The sequence below is a fragment of the Fusarium verticillioides genome, chromosome 2 (genome assembly GCF_000149555.1).
Source record: "Fusarium verticillioides 7600 chromosome 2, whole genome shotgun sequence".
NCBI lineage: Eukaryota > Fungi > Ascomycota > Sordariomycetes > Hypocreales > Nectriaceae > Fusarium > Fusarium verticillioides.
The window spans coordinates 2516812-2530409 of record NC_031676.1 but is presented as its reverse complement, the minus strand read 5'-3'; the positions used below and the strand labels follow the sequence as shown (position 1 = coordinate 2530409).

Sequence of the window (13598 nt, the reverse complement as noted above, 5' to 3'; positions counted from 1 at the left end):
TTATTCTCAAGCGCTTCAACCGTTATCCTCTCATCATTGACCCCTCTGGACGAGTCACAGAGTTCCTGCAGAGAGAATGCAAAGATCGACGCCTGACAGTGACTAGTTTCTTGGATGATACGTTTACCAAGCAACTCGAGAGTTCTCTTCGGTTCGGAAACCCCATCCTAATCCAGGATGCGGAGCATTTGGATCCCATCCTCAACCACGTCCTCAACAAGGAATACCAGAAGACAGGTGGCCGTGTCCTCATTCAACTGGGCAAGCAGGAGATCGACTTTTCGCCTGCCTTCAAGATCTATCTATCCACTCGTGACCCATCGGCTACTTTCGCTCCTGATATTTGCAGTCGAACCACTTTTGTCAACTTTACTGTCACACAGAGCAGTCTTCAGACTCAGTCTCTTAACGATGTACTCAAGTCTGAGCGTCCTGATGTTGACGAGCGGCGTTCCAACCTCATCAAGCTTCAGGGAGAGTTCAAGGTCCATTTGCGACAGCTGGAGAAACGACTACTTCAGGCCCTCAACGAGTCTCGTGGCAACATTCTCGATGATGACAACGTCATTGAAACTCTAGAGACTCTCAAGACTGAGGCTGCAGAAATTTCTGGCAAGATGAGCAGCACCGAAGGTGTCATGGCTGAAGTCGAGGAGATTACACAACAGTACAGTATCGTCGCCCGATCATGTAGTGCCGTCTTTGCTGTTCTTGAACAACTCCACTACCTCAACCATTTCTACCAATTCTCGCTCCAGTACTTCCTCGACATTTTCCATTCGGTGCTCCACGGAAACAAAAATTTGGCTGGCCAGACTGACCACAATGTCCGGCGTGATGTTATCGTCAAGGATCTTTTCATCAACACGTTCAAGCGAACCGCTCTGGGTCTGCTCCAGAAGGATCGGGTGACTCTTGGGATGCTCCTCGCACAGGCTTCGCCCTACAAGATGGACAAGTCTTTGATTGACATCATCCTCGATAACAGTGTTGAAGGTAAGGACCTCTCTTCAGATCCCGATGAGAGAGATCTGGCCTTCACCCAGGCTAAGAAGATTGGTGTTCTCAAGGAAAAATTGGACGCCGTCCCTGCTGAGGATTGGGATAAGTTCTTTACCGAGGAGTTAGCCGAGAACGCTGTGCCACCGATCTGGGATGATAGGACCGAGGCCATGGATCGAGCACTCCTGTCTCTTCTGCTCGTAAAGCTTTTCAGGATGGACCGGTTTGTTCCTGCTGCTGAACGTTTCGTCAACGAGGTTTTTGGCTCGGGCATCTTTGACGTCGTCGAAGACCTCAAAGAGACAGTTACTCAAGTGTCGGCTACATTGCCAATCTCTCTGGTGTCGAGCCCCGGTTTCGATGCCAGTTACAAGGTGGATAATTTGGTGGAGAGAATGCGTGTCAAGTGCACAAACATTGCCATGGGTTCCAATGAAGGCCTGGCCAGTGCGGACAAAGCAATTAGCAACGCCGCTCAAACGGGCTCATGGGTCTTGGTCAAGAACGTTCACTTGGCCCCTACCTGGCTACAGAGTCTGGAGAAGCGCATGGGGTCACTCAACCCTCACTCAGACTTCCGTCTGTTCCTGTCCATGGAGTCAAGCCTGAAGATCCCAGTCAACCTGCTCCGGGCCTCTCGCGTGCTCATGTACGAGCAACCCGCTGGTGTTAGGGCCAACATGAAGGACTCTATGTCTTCCCTGTCTACACGAGCTACCAAGAGCCCTGTCGAGAGAACTCGTCTTTACTTGCTTCTATCTTTCTTGCATGCAGTGGTGCAAGAAAGATTGCGATACGCACCCAATCTGGGTTGGAGGGGATTCTGGGAGTTTAATGATAGTGATGTGAGTAACCATGGATTCAAGCACGATCTTATTTGTAGCTAACACATTGTAGTATGAATGTTCTGCGTTCATCGTTGATACTTGGATTGACGGAGTGGCTGGAAGCCGGACCAATATTGCTCCCCAGAACATTCCTTGGGAGATGCTCCGCTACATGGTGACTGAGACTTACGGTGGCAAGATCGATGATGAAGGGGACTTTAGACTGCTCTCTCAACTCGTCACATCGTTCTTGACTCCTGCCGCCTACGAAGTTGACCACAAACTCGTTGATGGGCCTGACGGCGGCCTTGCTGTGCCCTCCGGCACGAATCTACAGGACTTCAATGCTTGGATTCACCGCCTACCCGAGCGCGAGCCGCCTACCTACCTTGGCCTTCCTGCCAATGCTGAGAAACTCCTTCTCGGCGATCTTGGTCGAAGTTTGATTGGGAACGTGCGCAAGGTCACAGAGCTACTTGATGAAGGCGAGCAGTTGGTGACGGACGTGTAGGATTGGACACATAATAATGTGCCCAGGGCACATGAGATATAGACTGGATGTTGACGGGAAGCTTTGTATAATTGCTGCTCCACGTATGTCTGGCTTGCAAAGGACACAATATTCCTTTAATTCTTCTATTTGTTTTGTTAGATGTGGCATCAAGCATGGCGTGTGGATGAGGAAGTTGCCGGTACTGAAAGATTACTTCGGATTATACCCCTACATCATATAGACTGGGTTTGTCTGTCTGGTTTTGTTTGATTATACTGTCTATACCATTGAAACAGCTTTTTGCTATGGCTTAAAAACGGAACATGTTATGAGTCGGAAATTGAATCTTGAGCCAAGAAGGAATAAAGTCAGGTAAAGAAGGAGATTCTAGGGACTCTATCTAAGCCATGTAAAAAGATGGCCGTCAATAGTAGTCCATTTGAGAGTTAATGTCAAAGTCAGGAAATCCATGCTGAGGAAAACTGTAAAAGTCCACCCCTCCAACACCGGCAGATTGGCTCCCTGCTGGATGTGGCAACTCGACTCCAAGCATCTTGGAAACATACTTGCGCAGCTCATCCTGGACAGCAGCTTCGAAAGACCTCTCGGCATCACCCGGGTTGGCCAGTTCGTTCATCCAAGTAAACCTGTCGAGAAAGTCTATCCACAATTGCGACTCGTCGACTTGGAGGAGCTTATCTGCGCCATCAGCAGCCTGAGTGAGTAGTTCGGTATCAGAGATGATGCGATCAGTCTCGGTTGGAGTTGCCTTTGCACGAATCATCCATGACAGTGTTATGAGAAGTTCTGATGGAGGGATACCAAAGGCTGATTCGCACTGAGCATACCACGCAGGGGCACAATTCGCCTGTACCAAATGCGTCATTACTCCCCATAGAGTGCAAAAGACACGAATATTGTACCACCAACAACGCATATCAGTACTTGGCTGTACTGTGGCATCTTGTAGAGCCACGGGGTGGTTGAGTCGGAGCTGTTCCTTGCACCACCTGAGACAGAGACTTAGGGGGGATGGACAGTCGTTGCGTAAAGCGTTCATAAAAGGTTGGGTCGTGATGAACTCGTTCAGGAGGTGCTCAGCCATAAAAGTCGGGGGGTTGGAGTCGTCAAAACAATCGTCATACGTCTCGAGGGCGTAATCAAGAAAAAAGTAGGCTACGAGATCGATAGACGAGTACTTGCGTGAAACCTCTCCAAGTGATCCGTCGCTGCCAACCAGTTGCTCGACATTACGGCTGATTTGTTTGACAAAAGCCGACTTGTCCGAATCTTCTTGGTGACTTCCCACGTACACTTTGAGCATCGATAGGACAAACGGAGAGTCTGAAACTCGAGTCGTTGGTGTCCCAGTCCATTCCCTGGCAAGAATCGCCCTGGCGCTACGGGCATTGTCTGGTTTACCAGCGACACGGGCACAACAGATGGCAAGAAACTCACGAGTCTCAGGAACAGACTGGCTCCTATTCGACAAGACCCCGTAGAGATTCGCGTATAAGGCAAATGCGTTTGTGTCATCGAGCATGGCGGCACAAAAGTCAGCAGCCAGTTTGTTCGCTTCCTCAGATGACCCAGTTGCCCACGGATATGAAATGACAACCTTTGAGGCTCTGTGAATATCGAGCGACTCGTCGTACTCCATGTTCTCCGATCCGACGGCGGTCATTCGAGTGTCTGGGCCGCAACGGTCAGACATGGGGTATTGGTTGAAGGAGAGAGCTTCTGGGTCGAACTCGGCCCCAATCTCACCATAGTCCATCGAGTCGTTAATACCACTAGGTGATAGAGAATTATGAGAGGTCTTTTTCTCATTCGCGTTGTACTTTTTTATGCCCCATTTCTCGAAACGATAGCCATACTGTCGCTTGCTTTTGGTAAAAGGGTTAGTCAAACATCGAGGATTCTAGGTATTGTACTTGATAGGTCAGATACCTTTGAACAATACCGTACTTCTTCTCCATGACGTTCATGACGACACTCAGGGTATATTTCTTGTAAAGATTGCATAGAAAAGGCTTAAACTTTTCCCAAGTCTCGTCGTTCATGCGTGTTGTAGGTTTGGGTAGCCTCTCATCAGTCCCCCGTGAAAACGATCGTTCTCTAAACTCCATGGTTCTTGTTCTTGCTCTTGTTCTCGCTCTGTCTTTTGCGAGTCGCGCATAGGTAAGTCAAAAGATTGTTGAGTGCTGAATGAAATTGGGAATCGCCCGCAAATGGCGACTGGGCTGTTCGCCGTTTTTAAGGACAGCAGCATTTTGCACTTTTCCTGGCTCTTGGCGGTATAGACTGTAATTCTAGATTGCCTTGGGGAGCGCCTCATTTATAAAAGACGTAGAATGCCGGTGCCTCGCGTGTCATTTTCATGCTCAAGTGGGTGAGTTGATTGTATGTAATTTGCTCGGATTGTAATTTCAGCAACACAATATGCCTGTCTGATTGGCCATGGTTATGGCTGTGCATGCGTTAAGCTGGCAAACCAACTTTGGCGGATGATCTCGGGGGCTTTTCTCAACAAGCAGGGCCCATGTGACAAGCATACTGCTGCAGCACAGCCTCGACTAGAGACTAGGCCTCTTTCTCTTTATCTCTTCTCGAAGGAAGATGGAAATTCCAAACCTCACACGTGAGGTGATGTGCTAAGATGTGCTGTAGCCCAACGGCACCCAACCTGGCACCCAATACCCAACAGCCGCTTTTTGAGGCCTGCCCTGGCATATTAGAACGGAATCGAATACGTGGTTCTTAATTCTGGCTTGCAGTTGGTCAATATTGGCGTGATATGGCCCCAATCTGGTCATGGTGTTGCAAAATGCGCGTGAGCTTTGGGCGAGCACTCATTTGCATGAACTGCCGACTTTTATTATCGACATGACAATCCCGAAGCCCGCATCCCTTTAAGACTTTTGAGTGCCCTCCCCAATCTCAGAACTGACCAACGCTTCGTTTTCGTCTTCAGCTGTGTTGATACTATGCAAACAACGTCAGCAACATACCATCGCAAACCCATCATGACGGACGATTTTTATAACTCGTGGGTGGAACCTAGCAAATACCCACGAATACCCAACGTCTATGAACCAATTCAAGATAGCCAGGTTTCTGGTCAATGTGGTATTCGAGAGAAGAAAGAGTTTGTCTGGGCTCACCAGGATTCTCGGGATAGCCATCAATCGTCTTGGACTACCAACCGCAAACCTCTAAGCAGCGAGGAACCACATCAGTGGCTCGTCAACGACAGGACGAATTACTCTGTGGTTGTGCAGCTAGGGAGTAGCTACAGGAGCGAGAACCAGATCCTAGGAGATGACTTCAAAGACGCATTGAGGGACTGGCACATGCCGTCACATCACCCAGATTCGATTGAGAAGAGACGCGCCAGGCGGGAAGCGAGCTTTGAGAAGTGGAAAGATGCTGGGGATAGAGTGTTTTGTCACTCGGCGCGATTTGGTCATGATTTCAGTCACTTGAAGGCATGAACTACCTTGGAGAAGTCTGGCTGATGAAGTGTTATGACGGCTCAGTGGTGTAGCAGATTCTTTAATTTTCGATGCGAACGCAGAAAATGGTTTGATATACAGTACTGGTCTTGTCTCACACTGGGCGAGCTTTGTGGTCGAGTTCTGAATCACTTTTACCAAGCTGTAAAACTCATCGACGATGGGTCGCAGGGACACGGTTGCTAAGAATACCACAAAGCTAAGCTAGCTAGCTAGCTGCCTTTGCAGTGATGGGCATGCTTAGCGTTTCTGGAACAACAGTTTGGCCTGACTGTGCTGGGGTATTTCTTCCCTGACCATCATGAGTACTGTCTTGTATCATCTCGGCCATCGGGAGGGATAATTGTGGTGGATTCGATGCGGGTTTCCTCAACAATCATAGCGGCGTATCGGGGGAAGCTTTGGTCGCAAACGTATCTGCGCGCCCAAATCTGATGGTGCATACATGGGTTGCAAGCTGTAGCTGATGGTCGATTCAATTGGCGATGGAGGTGGTGCACTGAAACACAATTTGATACGTGCCGTGAGACTTGCATTGGAACAATGCAGATGCAGGAGAGTGATGCTACTCCCTCATCCAAGTGTATGGGCCACTAAAACAACAGCAAAGCAGAAAGAAAGGTTCTTATTTGGATCCGAGAAATGAGGCGACTGATATCATGCACGTAATGGAAATGATAGTAATAGTAGAGTATGCCTGATTAATGGAAAGATAAGATTGAGACGAATCCGATATCTTCAGCTATTGACTTGGCTAGGGCATAGTCTAATGGAGGTGATCTGCCTTAGTACCTGAGTGATACCTCAACTAACGTCAGATACAGGGAAACCGGCTACCCCCAGAAACCGGCCACCCTTAACAAAACACTAAAAATAAATAATAATTAGGAACTTAATTAAATAACTACTATTACATTTTTCTAATTAAATAAAATTTATATTAGTAAATATTTAAATAAAACTAAATATAAAGATTATTAAGTTTTAATTTTTTAATATAATATAATATTTTTTATAGTTATAATACTTTTTATATTTATTTATAAGCCTTTAAAATTATTAGTATTTTTATTATATATAACTTTCTTTCTTTTTTTTTAAAAAATATTCTTTTTATTTTACTTATATTATTATAATTTCCTTTCTTTAGTATTTAATTATAAAGTTATAACTATTTAATTAACTTCTAATCTTATAGAAAAGTAGCCTAATAGCTAGGTTATTAAAGATAATACTTAAGATAGCTTTAAAGACTTAATAAAGTTATATAAATAATTAAGGAGTTATAAGAAGACTAGAATTCTTTAACTTAATTAAGGAAATAGCTATAATAATAAGAGCTACTATCTTAAGAGTCTAAGTAACTATTAGGTTTATTAAGACTTTTATTAAATTAACTAACTATAATCTAGTTACTTTCTAGCTAGCTAGGGCATTTAACTTTATAATAGCTTCTTTCTAGGCTTTATTATAATTATATAAAAAAGTAATCTTACTAATATAACTTAAATCTATAATAGAAATAAGATCTAAAAGGAATTTTTAATATACCTTTCTTAATAATTTAAAGATTATAATATTTAATAATTAAAAGATATAAAAAATATATATTAAAAAAAAAGTATAAATATATTATTATTATGATACTTAAATAAGAAGTTATTAATTATATAACTTCTATAACTAATAAGGATTAATAGATAAGGTTTTTTAGGATTTTTAAGCTTTATTAATAAAATAAATACTATTTTTAGCTAAATTAATATAATATAGTTATTTATCTAGCCTTTCTTACTATTAGTAAATTCCTAGTCTTTTATAAAATCTAATTTCTCTAGAAAATATTATTATTAAATTATTTTCCTTTTAAAAATTACTAAAAGTCTTAAGGCCTTCCTTATTACTAAGATATACTTAAAGATTATAATCTAAGACCTTAAACTAGGCTAATAAATAAGTACTAACTTCTTATCTTTTGTTAAGACCTGACTTTATATAAAGGTCTTATTATATAACTAAGGAATATATTATGATCCCGATGACTAATCAGGGCATATTATATACCAAAATAATGAGAAAATTCAGGACTTTCGATTGGTGTGCTTACCTAAGCAAAATGTGGAGAATTGAGCAAGTTCCACATATTAAAGTTTTTCTATAAACTTTAATAATTTCTTACTAAGGAAATATCAGTAAGAAAGTCACGTGACTTAGGTCACGTGATGATTATATAATGAGGATTACGTATATCAGATTTTTACCCCTCAGTTGGATGATTCATGACACACCACGAGAAACCTTACTTTCCCATTTAAGCTTTATAAGCCTACTAAAGCCTAGCGCCTTCCAAATTGGGAAAAAAGTATATCTTATTTTTCTCCGAATTTTGGCGGTTTTTGTGATAGTCTTTTCATCATCATTGAAGCTACCCCGCTTTGGGAATCACAATGCCCGCTTTTTAGAGGTCTATATAAGACCCAGGATTTCCCACCTAGGGAACTCCTTCTTTCTTAGAGACTTATCAACTTTTCTATTACATAATATATATCATTAAATTCGGAAAAATTCGCTCTATTTAACAGACCCACTTTTATCTTATAAATCCTACCCTATGCCTTATTATTCAGCAGTTACAACCTTTTATCCACTTAATTCCTCCTCTTCTACCTTATCAGTCACTATAGTACATCCTACTACTTATAGTGAATTTATAGGCTATTTTATTCAAGCCTTAACATCTTTTAACTTAATAAAAAGACTATTTAATCCTATCCCTTTTATTATACTAACTTTATTAATATTATATCTATTCCTTTACTTAACTATTTAAATTATTAATATTAATAATAATATAAAGAAAGCCTTAATAAGTTTAATAGATACTTTATTATATTAATTAAAATCTATATACTTCCTTAATAAAGTCTTTATTTTTTTATTCCTATTTATAAAAGCAGATAACTAGTATTTTCTAATACCTTTTAAAAAGCTATTATATATTATAATCTAGTTTATAAAGTATTAAACCTGCTAATATAATATAAGATATCTTAAGTTAGCTTAGATTAATATTTAATCTTTTAGATACCTTTTTTAAATAGCTAAGAGCTTTTAATTAGGTTTATAAGCTTATTTTAGTATTATAGTACCTTTAATCTAATCTTAAAAGGTAAAATAGTTAATACTATAAGTTATAGTAGCTTTATTTATAGAAATTCTATTTATAACTATCTAAAAAATAGCACTTTTATCTTTTTTAATAAATTTTATTATTTTAAATTAGTTAATACTATTTATAAGTCTATATAATTAAAATTAGTAAAGTTATAAATTAATTAAGATATTATAAATTAAGTGGTTAGGTTAAAATGCAGGTAGCCGGTTTCTGGGGGTGGCCGGTTTCCCCGTATCTGACGTTACTACCTACCTACGGTACCTACCTACCTAGGTAAGTACTTAGGTACACTTTATTAGGAAATCAGGAAATAGATACCTGGTAATTACCTTACCTAATGCAGGCATTTAAAGAAACCTAAGAAAGTACCGAGGAAATATGTGGTTTGCTCCGTACCTGTCGGTGGGAAGAATCTCGATGAGCAAGGGTAAGTGTAACACGAAATAATGCAAGGTGAGTCTCACCTCCATACATACGACCTGCAGTACTTACTATAGCATTCATTATATTACGGTGATAATTACAGTAACCGAGTTTTCTATTTGTGCAAACCGTCCCAAGGTTAGAGACAACGACCGTGACAAGTTCCAGGTTGGTAGCGGGTTAAAACAGAACATTGTCCCGCTATGAGCCGCTCGTTTAGCAGTAGGAGCTTGGAGCAAGTTGTCGTCATCTGAGCGGGATCATTCACGACCAGCCAATCATTAGCTAGTTGCACGTCTGTCATCCTTGCACTTTCCAAATGCAGGTCTGTGCAGAGAACTACCTGCCTACCTGCCGACCTGCCTATGTACGGATATCTTCCCTTGTCTTCGGGGATAAAGATCCACTCGATTGCCTGAGGTGCCTTAGGTACCTTGTGTTGTTCTGTAGGTAACTTGTATTTGTTCCAGGTCTTCCACGTTTGAACAAGGTAGGTAGCAGCAACCTTTGTCATAGAGTTATATCGTAGGTTAGTACCTACATCAGGATTACGACATTCACATCACAACATAGATGTACGTCAGCTCATAGAAATGCCGGGACAAAGCCTGCACTCGTACAGATACCTACCTACCTACCTAGGTAGATACAGATAGGTACAGTACAACTTACGTTGACAGTTGCAGCGTGTACCTCATCTGGCACCACTGTCATTCCCCATAGGTCGCTACCACACCCATAGAGTCCACAATCGTGATGGTCGTCGGTCTCAGCGCCTCAAAACCAATGGCAGCCCGACCTCTATTAAATTCCCGGCACTTTTCATAGCTGATCCGTAGTTTAGCGCCCTTGAACCGAGGTCATATGGTCTAACAAGACACCATGAAAGAAGCACCGCCTGTGCAAGACAAGATCCAATATAGCCTGAGAGGCTGTGAAGAGGCAAGTCATGCGCCGCTGCTGTTGATCTGATCCTTTGACGTACGTACCTAGCCTCCACTGACTTTGAGCCCGTACCTTGCTGTGGTCGTACAAAGTTCTTGCCTGGGAGGGCTTATTGGTTATTTCTCGCATTCCTTGATACAGGATGGCGTCCTAACCTACTAACTAATCTATGAGTAGAAACAAGGCACGTCGGTGGAAGTCTTGTTAGCTTAAATCATTTGGTGTCATTTGTGGTGTGACGATCCCAGAGTGTGGCTGTTTTACTCCTCACCTCTCTTACCTACCGTACATTCAAGACAACCTACCTACCTTACTAAACTTAGCTACCTAGGTACCCTTGCTACCTACCTACTTGCCTTGTTAGCCTTGGTATGTAGGCCTGCTTCCCCGCATACCTACATCAACTAACGTGCTTTGGGAGTGAACCACACCTCAGTGCAGTAGCAGAAGGTCACTGTGTAAATAATTCTAGGGTGTTTAAATACTTCTTCTCCCCTCCACCCTCTCCATATTCTCCCCCCTATCACTTCTTCGACACCACACACAACTTTGTCTCAACGGCGACGGGCACTTCTTTTCTTTCCATCGACTACAATCTTGAGCCGAGCTCAGCTCTACAGCCCTTCACCATGGCAAACTGGCAACAGTGTAAGCTACCTTGTCGTCTTCCGCTTCTTATCCATCCCGACTGACCCATTCAAAGACAATCCCTTTGGTAAGAGGGAATCCCACTCTAATAGTGCGATCCTCACCTACAAGATTCTTACTCTCGTCACCTGGATCTTGTCCCTCGTCGTTACTGTCTATTACACTCTCAACCGTCCCGATGATGGGCACACGAGAAATAGAAAGATCTGGGAGCAGAACCACATGTATCGCACTGCCTTTACGCTGAACCCAATCATCACCTCCATCTACTGGTGCGCATTCCCCAGCCCCTCCCGCACGCTCGCATACTGATAGCTTGTCAAGGATCGTTCTCTTCATTCTCCAGGCTGGTTACATTGGTCACCTATTCTCGAGCAACTCGGACATTGTTCACGCTGCCGCCAGCGTTGGAAGCCATTTCATCTTCAACAACCTCTTCCACTTCGCTTTTGTCATGCTGTTTGTCCGCTCTCACTTCCACTGGGCTGAGGTCATTCTCGTTCTCAACTTCATCAACCTGTCCTCGCTCTACTTCCGCCACAACACATATCCCCGATTCATTCATACGCCTGTGGTGTCTGGACCTTTGGCCTGGACGTTTGTCGCCATTTACTGGAATGGTGCTCTCATGGTTCCCCACCCCGACCACCTTGTTGCTCGCATCTTTGGGAACATTTTTATCTGGTCCATTCTTGTCTATGGACTCTTCTTTATCACCATCTACAAGGTTTGTTCGATCGTTCCAGTTAAACCATATAGCTTGCTGACAGTATGTAGGACTACACTATGGGCTTCTCACTGAGCGTCTTTGCTGCTGCAATTGGAGTTTCTCAGTTCCTCCACCAAGTGATTGCCTTCCAGTGGATCTTTGCCTTTGTCATAATGGCTCTGCTTTTCGTCGCCACGGTCGTTGTCGCTGTTCCTGCTGCGACTGGCCGGGAGATCAACTGGCGCAGTGCTCCTGCTGATCAGGAGCGTGCCCCTCTCCTCGCAGAGAATTAAAACTACCTTCAGGTACCAAGCCATAGAGGGAAACACTACCGGGGGAGCGGCAGCGCTTTTCTCTGCTCGTCCAACTTCGCACTATTCCCCAAACATCGCGGCGCTATTTCTGCAACTCACGTCGCCTGCGATCATTGTTTGTATTTCTTGAGCCGGTCTGCTGCGTGCATGATTCAATAAGCCGTGTCGAATGTGGAGTAACGAAAGAAATAATATGACGTTGAGGATTTATTTAGAGTCGTCAAACACATGCATATTTGTTACAGGCTACCCATATGCCCAAACTTAGGTAGCCTCAGGGAGCAAGAAAGCATCAGACCTTGACAGAAGCTGTTAGAATAAACTAAGCAAAGAGTCCCCTAAGCTTAGCCTAGAGTTACCTAAATATTTTCATCACTTAGAGTCAAGGTCTCGGGTTTTCTTTGCTCTCTAGGGTAGTAATTGGAGCTTCTTCTGATACAACACGAAACATAGTTGCCAGGCTTTTGATAGATTTATGCCAATGATGGACATGATGCTTAAAGCAAAATGCTCACTGACGTAGTGGTGGAGCTTAATCGATAAGTTGCCGACGCTAGCGGCTCATTACCAAAACTTTACTTTTAGGTACCTACTTAGGTACGCCAGCGACCACCAACCATCAACACCTGGGTTAGTAGGTATGAAGCCTTTGCGACCTTTTCCTTTCCCTTTGAACATTGGGACCGACATTTGCCAAATATCCCGTATCTACCATATACTGTCAGGCCCGCGGGCTCTACGCTTCGTAAACAGAGTTTTGGCCCCTAAAGAGCTAGCAAAGAAAGATGCACGATTAAATGTACTCGACCAGGCGGCAGCGCGCAGGGTTCTATCACGACGTGCCACAAGCAAAGCAAGTGAGAGATTCCAGCCACATGAACATATCGCGTCAAAGGATCCTGAGCTGTGGAAATGTGCTGCTTTCATAGCAGGAAGGTGCGGGGATTCTCTTGCCCATCGTTGGTAATCACTGACTTGAATGGTGTTTAGATTCGCTGTGAAGGAGGCTGCCATTAAAGCACACCCACACCGTCATTTGACGTTTCACGATATCATGATTGAGCGACGGCTTGTGAAGGGCGAGGTATTGGGCAGTGGCCCGCCAATTGCGCGTATACGGGGCGGCGAAGGAGAAGCAGAAGATACCACTGCAATGGTGTCTATAAGCCATGATGGAGATTATGCAACAGCTGTGTGTTTGGGTTCTGAACCATGTGATGAGAATAAAAGACACAAAGGCTCATGTATATAGTACTATATATGTATAAGTTATACAAATTCCATTAATCTACCTAATAGTCTCTTCTTCTCTTCTCTGCTCTTCTCTTTTAACCTCAAGTAAAAAATCATCTTAGTGAATTCTACCATCAACCTCAACAAAAAAAAAAAAAAAAAAAAAAAAACTCAAATCGGTATACCAGGGACTCGAACCCTGAGCCTTAGTCTTAGGAGGACTACGCGCTACCATTGCGCCAGCACACCGGAGCAGTTTTTCCGACTCCGGGATGATCGGATATGGTTGGAGTGATGTTATTATGGGATATATC

General features: G+C 43.2%; 4 protein-coding genes and 1 non-coding gene across 8 annotated transcripts in view; 3 read left to right on the top strand and 2 right to left on the bottom strand.

The window, feature by feature from the left end:
- Positions 1–2340, top strand: part of FVEG_15419 (dynein heavy chain 1, cytosolic) — a gene marked incomplete at both ends in the record, with an annotated part of 3886 nt that extends 1546 nt beyond the window's left edge. Inside the window, 2 exons of the mRNA XM_018904546.1 lie at positions 61–1847; positions 1900–2340. Of these exons, the coding sequence (XP_018748497.1) occupies positions 61–1847; positions 1900–2340 (2228 nt within the window). The remainder of the gene's footprint in view (positions 1–60; positions 1848–1899) is intronic.
- A 109-nt stretch (positions 2341–2449) lies between these two features.
- FVEG_04164 (hypothetical protein) lies at positions 2450–6585 on the bottom strand. 2 transcript variants are annotated; one of them, XM_018891900.1, is made up of 3 exons: positions 5487–6585; positions 4273–5307; positions 2450–4208 (listed from the first exon to the last, which is right to left on the bottom strand). In XM_018891900.1, the coding sequence occupies exons 2-3, from the start codon at positions 4449–4451 to the stop codon at positions 2747–2749; spliced, it is 1641 nt and encodes a 546-aa protein (XP_018748498.1). In that variant the 5' UTR covers positions 4452–5307; positions 5487–6585; the 3' UTR covers positions 2450–2746. The 2 variants fall into 2 exon arrangements, with proteins under 2 accessions (XP_018748498.1, XP_018748499.1); XM_018891901.1 differs by lacking the exon at positions 5487–6585 and having other exon boundaries at positions 4273–5387.
- FVEG_04165 (hypothetical protein) lies at positions 4871–6675 on the top strand. The gene has a single exon (XM_018891902.1). It carries the CDS (start codon positions 5310–5312, stop codon positions 5814–5816), a length of 507 nt encoding a protein of 168 aa, XP_018748500.1. The 5' UTR covers positions 4871–5309; the 3' UTR covers positions 5817–6675.
- Positions 6676–10563: 3888 nt separating this feature from the next.
- On the top strand, positions 10564–13346 carry FVEG_04166 (hypothetical protein). Of its 3 annotated transcripts, none has more exons than XM_018891904.1 (5): positions 10564–11028; positions 11084–11300; positions 11353–11755; positions 11806–12987; positions 13042–13346. In XM_018891904.1, the coding sequence occupies exons 1-4, from the start codon at positions 11010–11012 to the stop codon at positions 12028–12030; spliced, it is 864 nt and encodes a 287-aa protein (XP_018748502.1). In that variant the 5' UTR covers positions 10564–11009; the 3' UTR covers positions 12031–12987; positions 13042–13346. The 3 variants fall into 3 exon arrangements, with proteins under 3 accessions (XP_018748502.1, XP_018748503.1, XP_018748501.1); XM_018891905.1 differs by lacking the exon at positions 13042–13346 and having other exon boundaries at positions 10564–10749; positions 10802–11028; positions 11806–12614; XM_018891903.1 differs by having other exon boundaries at positions 11806–13344.
- Positions 13347–13461: 115 nt separating this feature from the next.
- Positions 13462–13533, bottom strand: FVEG_15420. Its single transcript has one exon. It is a non-coding gene; the product is annotated as a tRNA-Arg (tRNA).
- Between the last annotated feature and the right edge of the window lie 65 nt (positions 13534–13598).